Source organism: Glycine max, chromosome 5 (assembly GCF_000004515.6).
Source record: "Glycine max cultivar Williams 82 chromosome 5, Glycine_max_v4.0, whole genome shotgun sequence".
In the NCBI taxonomy this organism is placed as follows: domain Eukaryota; kingdom Viridiplantae; phylum Streptophyta; class Magnoliopsida; order Fabales; family Fabaceae; genus Glycine; species Glycine max.
In genome coordinates, this window is record NC_038241.2 from 5516850 (window position 1) to 5540281 (window position 23432).

General features: G+C 32.9%; 2 protein-coding genes across 3 annotated transcripts; both read right to left on the minus strand.

The window, feature by feature from the left end:
- Window positions 1–8810: 8810 nt before the first annotated feature.
- LOC100818620 (autophagy-related protein 8f-like) lies at window positions 8811–12134 on the minus strand. 2 transcript variants are annotated; one of them, NM_001367273.1, is made up of 6 exons: window positions 12051–12134; window positions 11456–11497; window positions 11305–11360; window positions 10378–10430; window positions 9227–9345; window positions 8811–9091 (listed from the first exon to the last, which is right to left on the minus strand). In NM_001367273.1, exons 2-6 carry the CDS (start codon window positions 11490–11492, stop codon window positions 8988–8990), a joined length of 369 nt encoding a protein of 122 aa, NP_001354202.1. In that variant the 5' UTR covers window positions 11493–11497; window positions 12051–12134; the 3' UTR covers window positions 8811–8987. The 2 variants fall into 2 exon arrangements, with proteins under 2 accessions (NP_001354202.1, NP_001241265.1); NM_001254336.2 differs by having other exon boundaries at window positions 11884–12134.
- Window positions 12135–15910: 3776 nt separating this feature from the next.
- Window positions 15911–18717, minus strand: LOC100814359 (uncharacterized). The gene has a single exon (XM_003525517.5). The coding sequence runs from the start codon at window positions 18425–18427 to the stop codon at window positions 16148–16150; it is 2280 nt and encodes a 759-aa protein (XP_003525565.2). The 5' UTR covers window positions 18428–18717; the 3' UTR covers window positions 15911–16147.
- Window positions 18718–23432: the final 4715 nt, after the last annotated feature.

A 23432-nucleotide genomic window follows, 5' to 3' on the forward strand; every position in this document is an offset into this window, starting at 1 on the left:
TTCATTTTATCGGCTAAAGATAGATTATGTTTAACTATAATTCAAAATTAAAAGACATTTTTTTAATTACCTCTCGGTTCGTAGGCAATTTCATATTCTGAAAGTTCGATTAACCACATCATTATTCGTCTTGCCAACTTAGGCGTGTGCAATATTTTGGCTATGGGGCAATCAGTCCAAACAGTGATCCTATGACTTTGAAAGTATTGGCAGAGACGAAGAGCAACATTAACAATTGTGAGGGCTACCTTTTCCATCACTTGGTATCTCGTTTCCAGATCCTGCAGTACTCGACTTGCAAAATACATTGGTCTCAACTCACTCCCCTCTTCCTGTACCAGAATTGCAATTGTGGCCTTAATCGAGACTGAAATATAGACAATAAGCATTTTGCTAGTATACAATTTCGACAAGATGGGCGATGTCGCCAATGCTACTTTTAATTTCCGAAAGGCTTCTTCGCACTCTTCATCCTAGACAAAGTTTTTCATCTTCTTAAGGAGGTTCATAATGGGTCTGACCCCTTTCGGCAATTCTTGGAAAAAATCTTGACAAAGAGGCTATTTTGTCGGCTAGTCTTTGAGTCTCTTTCAGATTCTAGGGACTCCTCATTCCCAGGGTGGTTTGGCATTTGTCCGGGTTAGCATGTATTCTCCAGTGGGTGAGCATGAAACCTAGAAAGTTCCCCCCTTCTACCCCAAAGACACACTTTTCAGGGTTCAACCTCATGTTATACTTTCTGAGTTGACCGAAAACTTCTTCTAAATTTGCCAAGTGGGTTGTCAAGTTGTCAAATTTGACCACCATGTCATCTACGTAAACTTGTAGGTTTCTTCCAAGCTGAACCTGAAACACTTTGTCCATCAAACATTGATATGTTGCTCTGACATTTTTCAATCCGAATGACATGACCTTGTAACAAAAGTTTGTGGATTCGATGATGAATTTCGTCTTCTTCTCGTCCTTGGGATCCATCCTTATTTGATTGTAGCCGAAAGATGCATCCAAAAAACTCAACATCATTTGCCCGACTACTCAATCGACCAGGCGATTGATGTTAGGGAGTGGGTATGCATCCTTCAGGTATGCAAGATTCAGATCTGTGTAGTCCATACACATCCTCTACTTCTCGTTTGGTTTCTTGACCATGACCACGTTGGAAAGCCAAGTGGAGTAGTCAATTTCCTTTATGAATTGGGCGGCCGTTAACTTGGCTACTTCTTGCCATACTGCCCAACACCTCTCTTCCCCTATCTTTCTCTTCCTTTGAGCAACCGGCTTTGCATCTTTACATATGACTAACTTATGACCGTGAAAGCTTAGATAGATAATAGGAATATATGCCGCAAAACATGCAAATAAGACAATGTGCTCCTAGATAAATTGTTGTATTTAACTGCGGTCTTTATTGGGCAGTTGGTTTCCAAATTGAGTGACCTATCCTTTCTTAAATCCGAGCTAGAAAGTGGACGTCTCCTCTACCGGCTTCACTCAGTTATCATCATTAGTTCTCGGATCGAGCTCTAGTTTTTCCACCTCTTCGATCTAACCTTTACGCAACGACTTTTGGGGCTCCCTCCCTTGTATGAGGATGTAACCTAAGGTTGGCCATGTAGCATTCTTTGGTTGTCCTCTGGTTGGCATGCACAGTTATGATGGTCCTGACGTCTGACGGGAACTTCATCGCGAGGTGAGGGGTTGAAACAATTGTGCCCAGGGAATTGAGTGAGGGATGGCAAGTAAATTGTACGACGTGTGAGCATGCACTATCACGTATCATATTTTTAGACTTTTCTGTAATGGCCCTTTATGCCCGAACTTGGTGTAAAGCCAAATACAACCTTTTGTCTCAACCTGTTCCGCAGCAAAATCGAGCAGTGGGTTATCATGTGGGAGGATTTTGGATTTAGGTATATCCATCTACTTGAAGGTGTTCCAAAACAAGATGTCGGTCTAACTTCCTTGGTCTACAAGGTCTTCTTGATTATGTAGTTGGCTATCTCAACTCTGATAACCATGGGGTCGTCCTGTACTGGCTCGATCTCCTTGAAGTCATTTGTTGTGAAGGTTATGGGCGACATGTTGGGTACTTGGTGCTAGCAGATCATATTGACAGACTGAACTTGTCGAATGTGTCTTTTTCGCGGAGAGGCAGTGGCCCTTCCCCTAGCAAAACCTCAAGCAATGGTGTTTATGACCTACCTCAGTTGGTCAACAAGTCCCTCCTCTCTATCTCCCTCGAGCGGCTTTGGCTCCTTTGCCTTTCTGATTGACTTGCATGTTCTCGATCCCTTCCTCGGTTAGACTTTGGCCCGGTCCTTCCCTTGGGCCTATGTGACTGTGGCTTGTGGACGAACTCCCTTAGGTGGCCAAGCTTGATGATTTATTCTATCTTGTCCTTCAAGGCATTGCATTCCTCTATCAAGTGACTATGATTGTGGTGATACTGGCAACATTTTGAGTAGTTGGCTTTCGGCGGGGTATTAGCTCTCTTTAGCATGGTTAAAATGTTTACAGTTAAGGCCTGATCCATGATATAGGATTTATTGGCAGTAAGGGGAGTGTAGTGTGCATAACGCGATTCTTGCGGTGACCGATCCCTCCTCTAGTCATCGCGAGCTTTGTTAGAGCTGGGCTTGTCATTGTCTTTTTTGGCTAAGATGACATCGGCCCGCACTTGGTTCCTGTACTTGACCAACTCCTTCATCTGCATATACTTAGCTGCTCTCGTTCGTAGTTCGTCGAGGTCAAATGCTGGTTTCTTGCATAGGCTATTGAAAAAAGGTCCTGCCCGTAACACTGTTATCAAATAGCATAACCACTGCTGGGTCAAGGTTTCAGATATTCAACACAACCTTTTCGAAAACATTCCTTGAAGGTTCACAATGGTTCCCTCTTTTCCTACTAAATGTTGATGAGAGCCACAGACGTTAGGCGGTGAGGCTGACTAGTGGCGAATTGTGTGCCAAAACAAGTCGCCAGGGTGTCGAATGAATCCACAGAGTTGAGGGGCAACCGCGTGACCAATGAAGGGCTTGTCCCTTCAGCAATGTTAGGAACACCCGACAGAGGATTGCATCATTCATGGTGTACATGCTCACCTGGGTGATGTATACATCTAGGTGTTCGTCTAGGTCTGTGATACCATCATACTTCTCAATAGTCAAGTTCTTCTAGTTGAAAGGCAAAGTCGCCTCCATGATGCTAGGGACAAAGGGGTTCTTAAATTGCAGCAATTATCTTTCCAAAATGTTAAGAGACAGGGGAATAATGTTCGGATGCATGCTCAAATTGGTAGCTCTGGGTAAGCTGATTGCGGTTGACTCAGCTTCTCCTCCTTCAGGCGGGTTAGCCTCAGGTTGTCACGACCTGTGGGCTTCTCGCACTGAAGGGCGACAACTTCTTCAGCGTAGTGCCTTTGCATTTTAGGGACCTGAGCCTATAGTCTCCGAACTATTAAGGACAAGTCAGTCTGATCTTCTACGTGAATGTCTTTGTTATGGTGATTAGCCGGTTGCTCCATGGTTGTTGTGTTCATTCCAGTCCTTGTTATTTCCATAATCTCTTGGGGTCAAGATATATATCTTACATGGTGGGCGTCAAAATGTTCCTATTGCAAATGAACCGGATACTTACCCCTATGCCAAAGGGTCCTTTTTTATGGTTCCTTGTCGAAGTCTACGATGTTTGTAGGTCTAAAAGAGCGTGGGGGGCACCTGCAAAAGAAACTTCAACGCTCAAGTGAGGGTTCGATTCAGAGTTGTTTAATAATATTTAGTGAATATTTAAGAACGAATCAATCCTTTTACCTAGGGGTTCTTCCCTTTTTATACTGACCTTATTGGGCTTGGGGTTTATGAGTCTGCACGTCCTGATTAACAATTAAGTAATACTCCTCTTAATCCTACTTAGGTACTTCGAATCTAGTAATTACCCTTAAGTAGATTTATTGGTGATAATCGTGGCCAAATGGTACTCGTCATTTGCATATGTTGAAAGTCGAGACGTGCTGCATGAAATATTTGGGTATACGGCTGAGAGGGTAGTCGATTGGATGCTTCAGGTGTTCTTTCGTCCTAACCAAATAGTTTATCCGGTATAATAGCCAAAGCCCATTTTCACATCGACATCCTCAAAACCAAAGTCAGCCTGTATGCATGGCAATTCTTAGCAGGGTTCCAAAATTTGATCCTGGTATCTTCACATCTTAGATCGCTTGCAAGACAGACCAGTCCATTGGAAGGCCATCCTCATCAATTGTGGATGATGGGTCTTCAAGTAAATGTGACATAGGATCAGGATATTGTTCTCTTCTTGGGATTGAGGTTTATTGACGTGATCTTTGAAGGTGTAGTTTCACAAAAATAGGATCAAAGATGAGAGAATTCCAAAACTTACAAACGCACTTAACTTGCAAAAGATTTCTGGTATACGGGCTTGACCCTAACTATTGAAGTAGTAACAAGGAGTAAGTATAAAGGATCAAAATAATATATCATTTTATGTTCTTTTTTTATTATCCGTTTATATTCTTTTTAAATCAATTATCAACTATCAATTATTTTTTATGAATACTTTTAAGGGGTTTTTTTGTATTACTTTGGTGTAGGTTATAAATGACCCACATCGGTGTAGGTTGATAATTTATTCATTTATTTATTGACATGTAACTACTTCTATTTTTACCATGTTAGATAATCAACTTCAAATTTAATCAAATATTATCTAATTAATTTTAAATTAATCAAATTTAGTAAGATGCTATGTATTCAATTTCGAATTAATTAATCAAATCTAATAACATATTATCTAATTAGTTTTGAATTAATGTAATAAAATATAGCAAGCTAATTATATTTAATGAATAATTAAATTGTTTACATTAACATATTAACTTTGTAGTTTCAAAAATAGAAATTAATAAGTTCATAATATATATTACAAAATAGGTTCATGCATAGTCGTTTATTAGAGTAATTAATCAAATTTAACAGACCCTCTTTGATATTCTGGTAGGCCAGGTGCGAAAGTTAGACCATGTGCGAAAGTTAGAGAAGAATTTGTGAATCCCATACCAGTCGCAGGTGATTGGAAGAAGATTTGATTAAACAGCTTGTTAGACGTTTTATCTGTATTTTTGCCTTCATTGAGAAAGCAAGGCCTAGGAAAAGGTTTGTGTTGAGAGGAGCCAAGTCTACCGGCATAAAGTTGATCAACAATAAAACTTTTAATCACGTTGTCCAACTGGGAGCTCAGATGTGTTTTTTACACTTGGATAAGTCATTTAATTACTTTTAAGTTCCTACTTGTAATGGCAGTAGGCCAGTCGCCCTGCATCACATTATACCCGGTGAAATTGATGAACTGGTTGTTGAATACTCAGATATTTTTCAACTGTTGCCACCTTCCAGACCTGGATTTTATCATAGAATTCCCTTAAAAGAAGGGTCCAGCCCTTTCAATCTACGTCTGTACAGGTATTCAATCATTCAAAAAGATATTGTAGATAAATTGGGGCTTTTTTACCGATCCGGGGTAAAAGAATTCGCAATTTTCCATTTGAAGACATATTTCAAAAAATTACTCGAGGGAAGTCGTAACAACTGTAAGTCAGAAGTCATAACACCTATTACAACTTTTTAATTTTTTTTATTTTTTAAGTAAAGTCGTAATAATATTTATGACTTCAATGTAAACATAATTTTTTTTATGACCTTAAAGTCGTACTTAAAAAAAAACGAAGAAAATCGTATTTTATTTTACGACTTTAAAGTTGTAAAATGTATTTTTTTTTTAAAAAATTGAGGTTTACGACTTCAAAGTAACCTTCTTTATTTTTTTTAAAGCTGTTTTACTATTTGCAGCCTCTTTTTAATTTGTTAACCTTTTTTTCGTAAAGCTGTTTTTTTTAATTTAATCATGTTTACGATTTTATTTTTTCAAAATAGAAAAGTTAAAAAATATATTTAAATATATAATAAATAATATTAAGTTGATTTTATTAGTATATTTTTGGTGATAATATTAAGTTAATATAGTTTACTTTAAATGTTTTTTATTTAAAGTTTAAATAATTTATCAATAAAAATACATTAAAAAATTGAAAGACTTTAAATTAAAAATTGATTATATTTAAATAAAAATTACATATTTGTTAAACTAATGCTGGTTAATATCAACTTTTCCAACATTTATAATATGTCCGAAACCAGTTAAATTGATTAGATTTTTTACCCGATTATCTATTTGATCTAAGTGGCTAAAAGCCCAAACAGAAGTATACCTTGGACAGATGATTCTCTCTTGGTCTTCCCACACTTGATTTGAAATATGATTGTGTTGTAAGTGCAACAACGAACAATCAACTGGTCCGGGTTGTGCATATGCCATTGGTTAATGGATACAAGGATGAAAATAAGAATGAGGAAAAATGAAAGGGGGGAGGTATGAAAGAAGGGTGGTCCGTGCTTAACAATTTTTGAAGTCTAATATACACAATGAAGTTGGTTGCATATAATAAAAGCTATACGTGTTAAAGCTATTCCCTTGGAAATTATATAATAAAAGCTATACGTGTTAAAAGCTATACGTGGCAACCTTCATGACTTGGCTATAGTTTTCTGTTGTACGTGTTTTATTAATAATTATTGCAAGTTGGAAATAGTGTAAGCATGCTTCATGACTACATGAGTTAACAATACACTACCTTGCATGTGCAACCTTCACGGGTTCTAAAGCTATTCCCTTGGCTGCAATTTTCTGCTATTTCAGTCCACTGCGCATGTTATTTTCTGATTTTCTTTGCTGGTTTCTGTGCTGCACAAGTGATGGCCTTTCAATTATTTGATTTTTGTTGTTGTTTATAAACTGCTTTTTACTTTGGAGTACGACTTCATTATTAATCTACGAGACAATTGCTGAATTGTTGAAGTCGTGGAATACCACACGACTTCACTATTAATTAGTTTTGCATTTTTAATATCACTTAGTTATTATTAATTTATGGTTTAGTATTTTACAATATTAGTGTTTAGTTATTATTAATTTACGGTTTAGATAGATAAATTATTATACATGTTAAACTAATTTTGTTAAATTATTATTTTGTGTTTTAGAATATTAGTGTTTAGTTATTATTAATTTACGGTTTAATTATATAAATTATTATACATGATCAATTAATTTTGTTAAATTATTATTTTATGTTTTAGAATATTAATGTTTAGTTATTATTAATTTACGGTTTAGTTAGATAAATTATTATACATGTTAAACTAATTTTGTTAAATTATTATTTTGTTTTTTAGAATATTTGTGTTTAGTTATTATTAATTTACGGTTCAGTTATATAAATATATTTTTTAAACTTTTTTATTTTAAAAAAATAAAATTGTTAACATTATTAAATTAAAAAAACAAATTTATGAAAAAAAGAAGGTTAACAAAGTAAAAATAGGTTACAAATAGTAAAATAGCGTTTTTTTCTAAAAAGGAAGGTTACGACGAAGTCGTATACCTCAAAATTTTTTTAAAATGCAGTTTTACGACTTTAAAGTTGTAAAACAAAATACGACTTTCGTTTTCTTTTTTCTAAAAGTACGTCAAAAAAAAATTATATTTAAACTGAAGTTATAAATATTTTTACGACTACAGCTAAAAAATTAAAAAGTCGTAACAAATGTTACGACTTCTGACTTTAGAAGTCGTAACAATTGTTACGACTTACTCCGTTTTGGATAATTTTTTGAAATATACCCCCAAATGAAAAATTGCAAATTTTTTTACCCCCAATTGGTAAAAAAGCCATAAATTGGTTGAGGATATGTAACTCAAGGAATCATCCAACACAATAATTAAAGTTTTATTAAGTTCAATAATAATATAAATATTTGATAAATATTATTAAAAAAAAATATATATATATATATATATATATATATATATATATATATATCTTAATAAATAAAATAATTAATACTATAAAAATTATCAATCAATTTATTTTTATACGCTAATTAATTCTATTAGAGAGCTCCTACATCGTTTGTTGACAGTAAAAACTGATCATACTCTCCGTGAAGACAACCAGTGTGTGCTGACTTCCTTGAAAAGCCAAAATGAGATTAAGGGGTATTTAGTTGGGCTGTTTTCTGTTTTCATTTTCACTGAAAATAGAAAATGGTGATGAAAATGTGTTTAGTTAGATTTCTATTTTCATTTTCAGTGAAAATATTTTTTCAAATAAACCAAAAACGGGAAACAATAAAATCTTGCTTTCAGTTGAAACCAGGAACCTCATTTTAGGTAAAATAAAAACGCAGTAGCAAGAAATATAATTTTAAGCAAATCTAAAAATACATTTTCTTTTGACAACACATTTTCAGTGTTTTTATTTCTTGAAAGCAGAAAACAAGAAGCCAAACCAAACATGTTTCCAGAATTCTAATATTTTGAAAATAAAAACAATTTTCAAAAAATAAAAACAAAAAATTAAAACAGAAAATAAAAATACAAACCAAACACACCCTAAGATTTCTTAGAAGCTCTATTTCCTGCCTCAGTCCCTTTCCAATCTCCTTTGCTCTCTGAAATAATATAAATTCCACAATCCAGTAGAGAATTGTGACAAATTCCACCAAATAATGATTACTGACTCAACTCCATGCGAGTTTGCCTCTTCCCAATAACCATATATCCAGATGAAGGGGAAAAGTGGCTTACGAAAATTGAAACATTAAACTACTCGAAAGTATCGATTCAAAATTAGCATGAACATCCCAGATATGCATAATGAACAACCGAGAGAAGAGTTGCAAGGCAGAAAAGGAAGAAACTTTTTTAACATTAAACAGGTTCTTCTTAAAGTTTATATACAAACTGTACATTATATTGAGAGCAATGTACTTTGATATCGAGTATTGATACAAATTTATGAGACTAGCCAATGAGAATGCAATCAGATTATAGTGCCAATCTTTAAAATAATGCTAGTGGGAAGTCAGATCCCCAAAGGTGTTCTCTCCACTGTAAGTAACATAAAGAAACCCATCCTCATCCTTCTTCTCATCATATATGGCAGACATAATTGCTCCTGAAAAAATTGAGAAACACAGAAAAGTTATAGGCTACTACTACTACTACTACTCTCTATTAGAAGGCTAAAGAATCATATTGCAAAATTAACTCAAACAAAATTGAAGGAGAATATTATTTTCTGAAGCTTTACCTGTCGGTGGAAGGACGTTGTCCACAAAGATAAAGATTGCCTTTTCTGCGCTTAATTTAATCCTTTTGCGGATAACATAGACGAACTGTCCAACTGTCAGATCAGCAGGGACAAGGTACCTACAATTAATTCATTCAGTTTGATGATAACTAAAACAAAGGACATACGGCTGCCAATGCCAATTATACACCTAAGAAAATTTAAATGTCATGACAAAAAGTCAGTTGACAATAGAAATATTACAACAAATGATATCTAAGTCCATTCTATCACTTTGTTATCATCAGGCAGAAAATACAAATCCATCATGGCCAGGAGCCAAGGTATACGAGAACCAACACTTGTATAACATCAAATTCTTTTAAAAATAGATAACCGGTTCAAATTCTGTTTATCTAATTCATAATTAAGGTACTTTCACAAAATCAGAAATGCATATACAATAGAAGTAGCAATTATGGCTTTAGCTACCCACACTATCATGAATTGATAGTTATTCATACAATTCATCACTTACCAATATCAATAAATTTGAGCCAAAGTCACTACAATGTTTTGATCAATTTAGTACATCAATAAGTACTTGCAGAAAAGTAATTTTGATCAATCCATCTATTGAATTATAAGTACTTGGCGTGTAAAAGTTCATATCAAATTTTAGAAAATTTACAAAAACGGGAATATTATAAAATGCTTGAATTATCTTTTCTTTAAAAAGTATATTGTATGTTAATTTTAAAACAATGGATGGAGGGTAAAAGTCCTAATTTTATGCGAAACTTTGTAAGCATGACTTTCATTATACACATTTACAATCCAATGTTTGTTAAGAGTTCATCTACTTGGAACATATTTATTGGAGTAAGCTTCTAAACCTACAAACTTGAAATTGTTGCAGACATTTATAGAAAAATAGAGAAAAATTCCTGCAGATCCAGAAAATTTTGCTATTAGGAAAAAAAAGAACCATGATTTCTCACCTTCCACTTACTTTGCCTAATGACCTCTGTTTTCAAAATATATGTTATTGAAGATTATGTTACAGTTTAAATACAATACCAAAAATTCCATTTTCCTTTCCTTTAACATACAAGTAGAAACAAATAATGTGATCTTTCCAGATTATATGAAAAGTATTGACAAAATCTTACTTCTTCTTGTCAATACTTGGGATATCACTTCTTTCTGCCTTCTCCACAATCACCTTCAAGCACATCGAGAGACAATTTAGCACAATAACTAGAGATATACCACCGATGTACATTTTCAAGTATCACACATACAGTAGGAAGCAAGTAGAAGCATACGTGAACATGAATTGCCCTTAAATGACATATTGAATGAAGAAACTAGTTCTAAGCTGCAAATAAAATAGCTTGAGGGCATAAGATACTCCACACTTGCATTATTGTATTCAATCTTTGGTTAAAGGCCTAGGCCACAAATGCAGTTTCATGAGTAAAAATCATTTGAACATTCTTCCTTGAGTTGAATTCATTCTATAATTCAGTGAACTCAGTAAAAACCGAACTAGGCCAGCCAGCCTGGTAGAAGTAGTCAAACCATGAACCTACTATGTCTCTTATCAGAACATTATCCAGTTCAACCATGAATTTAACTAACTAAACCAATCAAACCATGACTTGGGGGATCTCAATAGTTGTTTTTTACAACATTTTGAGTCTTCCAAAAGAGTATCACCACCACAATGAACAACAGCACAACACAACACTAAATCATGAATATCAAATCTGTAATTAACTAATTATGTAACCCGGTGACATGCATTTATCACTATTAACATGGAAGGTTGCAAATGAAGCACTAGATCCCACATCCAATAATATTCCTACACAAAGGTCAGGTGCTACCATGCTAGTCAGCTATCTATGCTGCCAAATTATGAAATGAAAGAGACAACAGATAAAAGACAACATTTAATCATCAGAACAAAAAGAGTCGCATATACTGAAAAGCATTGATGCTGTCGATCCTCAACAGGCAAAACAGATAAAAGAACAACATAGACAGCATCAGTAACAGATAGTTGCAGAGGAAAAATCAGAGTTAGTTCTCACCGGGATACGGTCTGGGTATTTCTCCCTAATCCTAGCAGCCTCGGCTCTTCTCTTCTCTGCAGACAAAATCAACCATTTATTTTGTATATTATTCAGCTTTCCACACAATTATTTTTCACCAACAATAAAAAACAAAAAACACAGCATATACCAAGATCATGCTCTTGTTTGAAGTAACTCTTTGTCATTCTTCCTGGAATTAGCATCAAATAAAAGTCAATCATAAACTAAGATGATGCATCGTCCATTCTTCCAACAAAGGACAAATAATTCGTTAATCACTCGAAATAAAATAAATAATTAAAAATACACACTAAGTTTTAGAAATAAACAAATAAAAAGGAGCATCATTCAGAAACAGAAAAAAAAATTAACAAACAAGTACCCAGCAATAATCATAAAAAAACAAGAAGATTGAAGATGGGCCTACACCTAAAATTCTTATTTAACAAAAAGAGCATGCAACAGAACATTAATCTTCGTTATATAAAATTAAAAAGAGCCGAAGTTTCAGGCAATTTTATTATGGAATTTCCGATCAACTCTTCCAAATAACGGAATTTATGAAAAGATAAAAACCTCTGATTGCAGACAATCTCTCCTTAAAAAACAGGGAAAGAGACACAAAGCGGTTCCGACAATTTACTTCTTATCGGCGAAGGAAATTTGTTTGGCCGGTTAATAATTTTCGATACTTAAACCTCAAGGTTTACGAATTTGATTGTATATAGCTCAGAAAACTAAACCTCGTGAAGACGATCGAAAAACAGAAGAAAATCAACGCTCCGGTTTCTTGCTCGCAACTCCAACAAGGCCGTGTTTGCTTCAACAAAATAAATAAATATATTGCTGCTTGCTTTTATACTCTTTCCTAACTACAATTCTTATCGTCATTTAATTTTGATTTTTTTTGCGAGGTTTTATATACTTTATAACAGTAAATAATATTGGATTTTAATACTTTCATTTAATCACAATTGTGAAATATGATAACTTTATTAATTTTCATAATAATTATTTAAAGATTATATCATTAATTAATAGTGTAAAAGTTATATTAATATTATATAGAAATTAAACTTAATTTTTAAATTTGAAATTTAACAATGTGTAACGAAATCTTATGTCTAAACTTTAAATTTTATCATTTATATATATATATACATATATATATATATATATATATATATATATATATATATATATAAATTATGACAAGTAGTTAAGTGAATGCAACGAAATCTTTTATTATTATTATAAATTATGGGAAAAAAAGACATTATATTATATATTTTTAAATTTTAACATTCAATTTAGGTTTCAAATAATGGAGGAGTTTATTTATTGTAAACGTTTAACAAAATGTGCTTTATGACTATGAAGTTTTTGACCAGCAACTACAAGAATAATTAAATCATCTTATCTTTATGCTTCTTATTTTAATATTGTTGGGAAGAGAAATTAACTGACGCAGAAATTAATGGCATATATAAATATAAAACTTCCTACTCGAATAAGATTTTCTTAGCAAAGGATCCTTATTGTTTAGAGAAAAAAAAAGTATAAATATGAAAGTAGTATTAAATTTTCAGCAGCACTCACTGTCACCGACCCACCTCATCTGATATCATTAAATATTAATTGTATACAACATTTTAATTAGCATTATTCAGCCAGTAGCTATGTGCATGTGCATCGCACACATCAGACATCATAAAATGGAAAAATATTTTGATCAAATTTAATTCAAAGTATACATATTATAAAAATTGTAATCTGTATACGTATCAAAAAGGTCATTTATTTTATACTGGTATTTAATTATTAATTATCAAATATGATAATATCTTTATTTTTATAATAAATATTTTAAAGTCATATATTTTTAGATTTCATATTAATTCATATTGTATTTGTAAGAATTTAATTCATATTGTAATATTATATACTAATGCCGTAAAATATCTTATTGGATAATACAGAGTTACAGACCCTAGAGTTTGTTTTGCCTTAATTTCATAAATGAATAACTATATTCTTTTATAAAAAAATTATGTGATATGTATTTGTTTGTTTTACAATAAACTTTGAAACGAATTAAATTAATGAAATTTATATTTTTCAACAAAATATTTTAGCTTATATATATTTATATAATTAAAATTTATAATAAAAAAATATTTTTAAATATATAAATAAAAATAAATAGATGGTAAAGATGATTAAATATATTGTAATTTGAGATGATTGCGAGAGATATGTTTTTAGTCAATTCTAAAAAAGAAAAAACAATGTTGATAATATTTATTTAGAAATTGAAAAAAGTTAAAAGTTTATTTTATAATATAAGAACTGATGCGTAAAAAAAAATCATTTTTCATAAATTTAAAAATCTAATAATCACTTTAAAAGAAAAAAAAAGTTAATTGTCGTTATTCATTGCATTGGTCAGTAGTTACTAGTTAGCCCCACCGGGCAACCTCATCTCATCTGCTATTGTTAACACAGCTATCATAAAAAAGCGAAAGTATGAAGGAGAAGGATATGAGTTTTGGAATAATAGGTATATTCTGTTATAAATTTGTTTTTTTTATTGCTCTGTGAATTGTGATTTATCTGCAATTTAGCAGATCATTTAAAGTAAATTTGTTTTAGTCGGTAAAATAAAGGTTTAAATATGTTTTTAGTTATTTAAATTTGGATAATTATATTTTTTATCCTTTAAAAATAAAATTATTTTATTAATTCCTCAAATTTTTGAAAATTTATTTTTCAGGTCTTCTTTATTTATTATATTTATGGTTTTATAATTTATGATAATTTTTAATCGTCAAAATGAATATTTTTAATTTAATTTTTGATGATTTTAAATTGTCAAAATATTTTACTTATATAGATTGGTGACTTTTTTTCATATATTTCAACGATTTTAAAGAAGAAAAATAAAAACATCAATGTTGAGTGATGATTTTTTACATATTTTGAAAAAATGTAACAAATCATATTTTTTGAAGAAATTAGATTAAAAAAATTGATGATAAAAAATCGTTACAAATTATGACATCATTAACGCAATGAAATAAAAGGACTAAAAATAATTTTTCCAAAATTTAAGTAATTAATAAAACATTTTTTTTAAGGACTAAAAAAATAACTACTCAAATTTAAAGGATTAAAAATATATTTAAACTTAAAATAAATAATTGTAATTGTTGATAAAAAAATATTTTTTTACAATTGATAAAAAATAATATATTAATACTATAATAATAATATTATTATTATTATATATAATCTTGTTTTTTTGAAGGGATTACTATACAATCTTAATAGTCGATACAAAGAGATATTGTGTATATATTGTGTCTCTTTTCATAAGCTTTTTAACGATCATAAGAATAAATATCCTCACTTAACCACTTTTATATTTTCAGGAATATAAAAAGATGACATGAAACATACGTTCTCTCATTTTATTTTTATTCATTTTTAAAATAATCAAATCTAATTATTAATTTTTAATATAACAACGTTCTAAAAGTATGGAAACATACGTTCTAATTATTGCGTGAGAATTGTTATAAAATTTGATACCTTAACAAGCTAGAGTCGGGTCAAGTTAACCCTTGAGAGTTAGATCAGTTATAGTTATTAAAAAATAATAAGTGATGAAAGATTTGACAAATTTTGATAGGATCTTTGCACCTGTTATAGGAAAATTGGAAGGTTCTCTTTGAGTAGGAAAACTATACTTGACAGGATCTATGTTTGAAGAGTTGGGTATCCCTTATCCATATTTAATACATGTTCATTGGCTCTGATAAAAAAAGTGATGCAAAATTCATTTTTTTTAGAGGAAAGAAAGTTATGGTATTTCATTTCGAATCAAAGGAGCAAATACAAGTAGGAATAATGTTAAGAACATGGTTACAAGCATAACATCTTGATGTCCTAACTAAAGAGTGGGCAACATGATTGGTTTGGAATGATGGAAATGTTTTCTCTACATTTAGCTAATATAAGATGGAAATCAGAGAGACCATTTGTGTTATTATAAAACTTGTAAATAATATTTTTAATATTTTAAAACTTGAAATTGTCTGCAGTTTTCTTTTTAGGTCTCCGATTGTCTGCAGTTTAGGATGGGATTACATACATGTCATGTGTGACATTTTCAATTCCATGCATCACTCACCGAATCAGTAAGTTACCATGCATTAAGCCTACACTGAGACTGGCTACATTACTGTAAAATGCAGTTGCAGTTGCAGTTGCAATGCAGGAAGAAATTAGTGACAATTTGTTGCCGTTCAAAGGAGCATAGATTAGCGAAGAAAGTAATGCATCTAGTAACCAGCAAACAAGAGGAGGCATCAGTGCACCACCTCTACTTAGGAATGGCAGCATAGCACCACTGTGGCAGGTAGTAATCTTCTATCACTTGATTGAAAATCTCTCTTATATTTGCACAAGTATACCCTAGGTAGGATATATAAGGTGGCTTGGGTTGGAATGGAGGGGCATATCATGAATTGTGCAAATTTGGCAAAACGTAACCGCATATCTGAATTGTGCAAATATCTCCTACCTAAATCAACATAAAAGAAACACGGAATGCAGTTGTTTCTGGGTATGTATTGGTTTTGTCATACTTGATAGAAGATATGCTCACTTATAAATGTTACTCAAGCAAAAACTAGTGATTTACAGTGCAATTTTTCTAATATTTCTGTCACACCTAAGTTCTTCTTGCTTGCATAAACTTTATACATCAAGCAAAGTCTGAAAGCTAGCTTTTTCAGCATTAATGTACAAAATTGTAAATGACCAGTACCTCTAGCTTTTAGTCAACGTCTAGGTATAGATCACTTGATTTGGGAGGATCTGTATGAGTGTCATTCTCCATTGAAGATGGAACAAAGTGCAAAAGGTTGCTTTCCTTATGCATTAAACGCCAATCTTCAATGAAGGTCCCTCGGCAAAAATTCACGCGGGGAAATGCTCTCTTTTCTAGCATTTCTATTATCTTCTTGGTCTTGCCAAGAATGTAAACTGCATGTCTGACAGTATCCTCCCTCTCTTCAATGGTGCTATTCAAACACTTGGTGGATATAACAAGGGGCAAATTGGTGAGACATGCACCCAATATATCAGAAATCATCACTGTAAGTGCTTCAAACAACCTCTCGCTATTATTGTCTCTTAGTAGTTCATGGTTTAAGAGGGCAGTTTTGCATATTCTGTACATAGTGTGAGCTGCAGACACTTTGACGGGCCATAAGGAAGGGTTTTCCTTTATGCAAATGTGGTTATATTTGGCTTTAAATTTCTCATACCTGGTTTTTGCAGCATCAGCTAGTTTCTCAAGTGTCTCTTTGGGGCTCTTATCATGAAGTGAGAGCTCATGAAGATCCACATCTAGCCACTTATCATAAAGATCAACTCCAAGCCACACAATTTCTGCAGCAGTCCTGAGTTTAAACAATTCTCCTTTTTTGTCCAGGTTATTTTCTATGAACTTCACAAAGTGGAGTCCTTCATTTAGAGTACTTATCAATTTTTTCACTGAATCCCTATTGATGTTTGGCAGCGCCACTACAATGCTAGCTAGTGTCACCAAAGGAAGTGACCAACTATATGCAGCTTCTAGACGATGTAAAGAAAGAACTTGGTCACTGTCAAATGTTTCCACTCCCTTGAATCCTTGCAAGAAAGAACATTTCTGCTCCAATAACTCAATGAGAAGTTTTGGCTGCTTCTTTTCTCCTACTTGAACCCAGTGAATTGTGGCATCACGGTTCTGTTTCAACATCACCTCAACTAACTCTTCCTCACCTTCAAGATGCAAAACAAAACATCTCAGGTCTAGCTTTGGGCCAGGCCTTGATTCTGCAGTTCCCGAGCTAATGCTCGAGACGCTAGAAACAAACTTGGATTTCACCCTCTTGCAATGATCACAACATGTCAAGATCAAGCACATGAGGGATATTGAAACGTATTGGGTGGCTTTACACATTAGCACAATCCCCACCTGCAGTTTAACACAGAAACACATAAGAACAAGTTTTGCATCATGGGCCAGCTTTCTGTACTGTCTATTGTGAATTCGAAAACCAAGAGGGCTTTCTTTAATCAACAATAGCTTGGTAGTCCAGTACCCTTCTACATGGAGCCTTCTCTTGCAGCTCTTATTCCTCACAAGAGGACACTTATAAGTTATGGCGATGAACCATCTAAAAGCAGGAGCTATAGTACCCACCACCACTGCAGCCACCTGAACTATGAGAATTAAGATTGTGGACCACTTGTAGTCACAGTCACCAGTGCAAAAATCAAACAACCATGGCATCAAGTAAGATCGAAGCATAGCCTCAATTAATGTCAAGGTACTTAGAAGACAAAAGGCACCAGAAGCAGTACAAGTCACTGACCTTCCAAGAACAAATTGAGGGCTGCTTGTGTGAGTCATCATCCAAATTTTCATCAGATGATCTCTGAGTATGCTGACCATTTGATTCCCTTCCTCACCAAATAGTTTTGAACCCTCTTTAATTGCTTCTTCATTCATCTTATATTTCAGCTCAAAATAGTGCTTCATCTTTGGAAGACTTATGACTGAGGAGGTCATGGTCATCAACAGAATTAGCATGAGGAGCATGATGACAGCATGTTCCACCCAAAACACATAGATAACACCAGTCACAAACTGTATGCAGATGTTCACAATCATGGTGATCACAAGTATGGCCATGGCCATGAGGTTCATCATGGTGTCCTTGTTCTCTGTGATCCCAAGAGTCGGCATGGAATTGGCCATTATTGTACAGATCAAGGCACTGCTGCTGAGTTTCGATAGCTGATCACGGCGGTGAGGCATGGGGGTGTTGAGATCCACTGATAACTTCACTGCAACAGCTATTATGGCCAAGGAAGTGGCGTTTAAGCAGAAGAATTTGCAAGGGAACCAAAGTTTGCGACCGCGAATTCCGTGTATGAGATCTGCTGCCATTGTTATGAGACAGGCAAGAGATGCTGCTGCTATGTATATGCCAATCCATGGCATCGGTTTGCTGAACTTGGTGTCATCCATTTGTCCATCACTGCTGCAACCGATCATTGTCATCTTTTTGGGGTCAGATAATCCTTCTGTTGTGTGAGTTAGATCATATTACTGGTGAGGTATGTTATTTATCAAGCACAAGCATCTAAGGTTGTTTCTAGTTTTTGCAACAGTGCTGTCTTTTGCTCCACATGATATGGATTACAAAGTAGTCCAAATTTGACAATTCTATCATTCTACGGGAATTATTCTAATGTAAGTTGGTGTTCTATCGTTTTATGGGAGTAGTTTAAAATTTGTGGATATAAAATACAGTAGTAAACACGATTCCGAGAAGTCAAAGGTATAATGACTGAAAACAAATTAGGTAGCTAAAAGCCACACGGATGCTTTGGCAATTGAGAAATAGTCTAAGGGTGTTGATTAATGGCGGCTAATCATACGGAGATTCGCTATCTACCTTGGTTCCCTTTTCAACTTGTTGGCTGGAAATTAATGCACTAGACGATAAATCTTGCGTGTATGATGATGTTTTAGCTTTCTATTTTTTTTCTTTTACATTTGCTGTTAAAATAAACAAAGGGTAAAGTTTCTTTTGTGCCATGTTTCAAATTGATATTTCCATTGATGATGCATATTTGGTTTGTAGTTGAAATTATTGTTATACATGTTTGTTTCAATACAGATCCAACAAATAAAGATAAAATGAAAGCAAAAGCAAATATTTTTAGTGATAGAATCAATTTTGAATTCTTGATTTACTTTTTGTAGATATCATGATATCAGGTAGGATGCAAGAATTTTTCTTTTTTTTTTTTTTCGCTCTAATGGTAGATTTCACTTTAGGTTCTTAAATTATTTTTGTGGGTCTCACAATGGACAATAATATTAAAAAAAGAATAAATACTAATAATTATTTTTTATTTATGACTTAAAGTTAAACCGACAAAAAATAAACATTTTTAAGCAACAAAATACAAAACATTGGCCTTAAGCGAGAAAAATTAAATTTCATCACTGTTGCGACCAAAATGTGTCCAAATATGTTCCACCAAATCTACTTGAAGTTGTTGATGAATTTTTCTTATATGCATATAGTGTCTTGTTTATAGGAATGTAGCAAAGTTGGGAGAAGCACAACGAGATACATCAACATTTGAAATGTCTTTATCTATATGATCACAATCAACATTAACATTATCGTTGTATGTATCTCATCAACAATCATGTTATGCAATATAATGTATGCCAATATAACATTCTCTGTCGTATCAATGTGCCAATTACACAGTGGACCAACTATAATTGCAAATCAAGATTTTAACACATTAAATGTTCTCTCCACATCTTTTCTTGTCGATTATTGACATTTTACAAATAACTTTTTTTTCTCTTTTTGTGGCATAGGGATGGTCTTCACAAAAGTGGCCTAACCAGGATAAATGTCATCTGCGAGATAGTATGCCATACTATATGGGATTCCATTAATTATAAATTACACTAAAAGAGTTTGATCTTGCAAAACATCATTAAACACAAGCGATTGGTTTAACACATTAACGTCATTGTTTGAACATGCAACTCTATAATATGCATGTTAAATCCAAGTCTTGTGATGCAAAGACTTCAAGTATTACTATAGGTTTTGTGATGATCACCTCTACGATATTGGTCTTGCCATGCAACTAAACAATTTTTTCATTCTCAATGCATGCAATCAATAGAACCCAACATACCTAGAAACACTTGTGTCTCTCCAATTTGTAGTAAATGATTGATGTCATTGTTGTTTGACCTTCTCAAGTACTTATCCTCAAATATCTTATTCACACCCTTTACAAAAGTTTCTCAGCATTAAATTGCAGTGCATTTGACAATTTTAACATACTCATTGACACTATCGACAAGTGATTTGTATGCTAATATACAAATTGTTGCAGTGCACTTATGCAATGGTGAAAGACTTTGTCTACCACAACATTGGATCTCATTCGAAAATAAGGATCATGATTATTGAGAACGTCTACAATTTGAAGGAACAATTGCTTACGCATTCGGAAACTTCATTGAAACTGCATCTCTATGTATACAAATTTTTTTGAGAAGTAGTCATTCAACAAACAACTATGTCCACCTTCACGATCGTGATTTATATGGTGTTTTCTTTGTCTCGGCCAACTGTTATTTTTTGCTTGTTGTTGCACCCCACGTAAGTACCTCATGATTTCTTCTTCATAGTTGTCATTAAGTGTTTCATCAATAATTTATCTACAAAGTCTATTGAATTCAGAGTTTTGATTCATTCTACGAGTGAGTGTAGCTACAAAAAAAAAAGAGACTACAGAGTTTGTAGAAAATGTGCATGATTGGAATTTAGCAATTAAATAGCATGACTTTCCAAAGGCTAATTTTTAACCGCTAGTTTCACAATAGCTACTTTTGTACTAGCTAGTTTTTAACAGGTACTTTAACAATGACTAGTTTATAACAACCAATTTCACAACGACTACTTTTGTAACGACTACTTTTGTAATAGTGACTCTTATAATGACTAGTTTTACATAATTAAAAATTAATAATTGTTTTGAAGGTCACAATTTGAAGACTAATTAAAATCAAATTCAACATTCAACTACTTAACAGACCGTCACATCATAATGACTAATTCAAATAATCCTACAACATAGTGACTAATTAAAACTAACTTACAAGTAATAACTAATTACTAAACTTATGCAAAATGTAACTACAAATGATTCCATGATTCTTGCATTATTTTTCAGACAGAGTAGATGTGTCCTTCATCAGAATTTCATACAACACTGCTACATTTTCTATCTCCTTTGCCTCTGCTAACTTTTGGGTGACAATAGTTTTTTCCCTAATTGCAGCTTCCATGTCTAACAAGTCCACAATCGATGTAGATGTTGCACCTCATTTCCCCTTGATCTTCCTCTTGGTTGCCTTTTGTCCCATTGGGCGAGGGATTCGTGATAGTGTGTCACTTTCTAAAACCTTAATCAATGCCTTTAGATTAGATGACGACGAGTAATCCCCATTAGCAAAACTCTTTGCTCTTTTGGAACTACTTTCTTTAAGTTGATCTAACCACTTAGGTTGATCTTTCAGCAGTTGGCCATGCATGCTCAAAAGTAAGATCACATAGTTCGTCTTGCTTCCAAGTCGCGTATACATGAATCATGACATTGTTCTCTGTGTAATCACTTTTTTCAAATCAACAACTTGCTTGTAATGACCCTTGAAATTTTGCACAACATGATTTATCTTTTGCCATTGAGGTTTAAGTTGAGTCAAGCTCCTTTTTGATAGATTGCCTTGGAATTGGTTGTAATTTTCTGCGACTCTCAACTAAAATCGATCTCTTGCTTGATCATCACCGATAATTGGATTAGTTGAGACATTGAGCCATGAATCACAAAGATGTGTATCCTCATCATTTGTAAAGTACATCTCTGTTTTCTTCTTTTTTGAATTCTCTGTTTCTCTGTTTAGCCCAATTTGGGTAGAAAATTATGTTTCAACTTCATCAAAGGAAGGAGATTGTGTACCACTAGAAGTATTGGGAGGCATGCAAAACACGGTGGAGGAGTTTGGTGGAATTGAAGGAAAAGTTTGAGAGCTTTGAGAATTTTAGATTGAGGAAGATTGATTATTTTGCATGAAATTCATTGGTAGTGATGGCAACAAGGGAAAAAAAGGATGAGGAATTTGACAATTTTTAGTTGACGGAGGCATTTGATTTTTTGCAAATAATTGTAATATGCTTGCCAATAATACTAATTCAAATCCATTAGGCAACAACGGAAAAAAGAAAACTTAAACTAAAACTAGTTTTGGAAATTATTTATTGCGAATGAGAATGAGAGAATGTCAATTACAAAAGAAGGAGACTAAAAAAATGGTGTGAAATATGCTCCACCAAAGGTTAAATATATAGGATTTCAAATACCTAAATTTATAATGGATACAATATGTTTGGGGTTCCTATAAAATTTGAAAAGTATTAATTTGGTCTTCATAATTTTTTTTGAATTAATTTGGTCCCTATAAAAATAACATATTTTTATGGTTCTCAATAGTAACTTTGTTAAACGATTTTCTTACATGACTAACAAATATAATTACTTTTTTTCTCTGTCTTCCCAAGCACACTCAATAGACATCAGAACCCATTGTTGTTTCATATTTCCCCCTAATCTCATCAGAAAGTGCAAGAAAATCACTCAAGAAGTGACCAAAACTTACAATTTTTTGGAGGGTTTAGTTGCAAAAAAATTGTTTAATTCATTTTAGGGGGGTTTTAACCACCACAAATTGTTTAACTCATTTGTAATCAAATTATACGTTAAGTTTGTTAGTCACATCAGCTATCGTCTAACAAAGTTACCACCGAAGACCATAAAAATATGTTTTATTTTTACAGGAACCAAACTAATACGAAAAATTTTATGAGGACCAAATTAATACTTTTTCAAATTTTATAGGGATTCCAAACATATTTTAAACTAACAAAATGTAACTACTTGGTCTAATTTTACAATAGCAAACGTTATAATTTTAGTACCAAACGTTCAAATTAAGTCTTATGATTGGTGTGCTACGATAGGAAATGGTTCATAAGATAACTCCAACTCATTCTTCTCTTTCTCACGCCCCTTCTTAGCCCCATGCTCCTTCTCTTTCTTTCTCTTCCTCTTCCCCGTCCCCTTCTCGGTCCTCCTTCCCTCTCCCCTTCCTTGGCCATTGTCCTTCCCCCTCCTCTATAATATCTAACATAATAATAAATTCATATTTTTATACTCCACAATTAAATTATTATTATGATCAAACTATAAAATATTATGTAGTCGTTTATTGTTATAAATTATTTTTTTTTAGGTAATATCATTAAATTATTAAGGAAACTCTTATTTTTTAGGACTAAATACAAAAATTATCAAATGATCATAAGCAAGTATGTTGAAAATTGATAACTACTAAATAAATATGCTTTTGATAATGAAAAATAAAGTGAAAATGTCTTTAGAAATAATTATTTAGTAGTTAT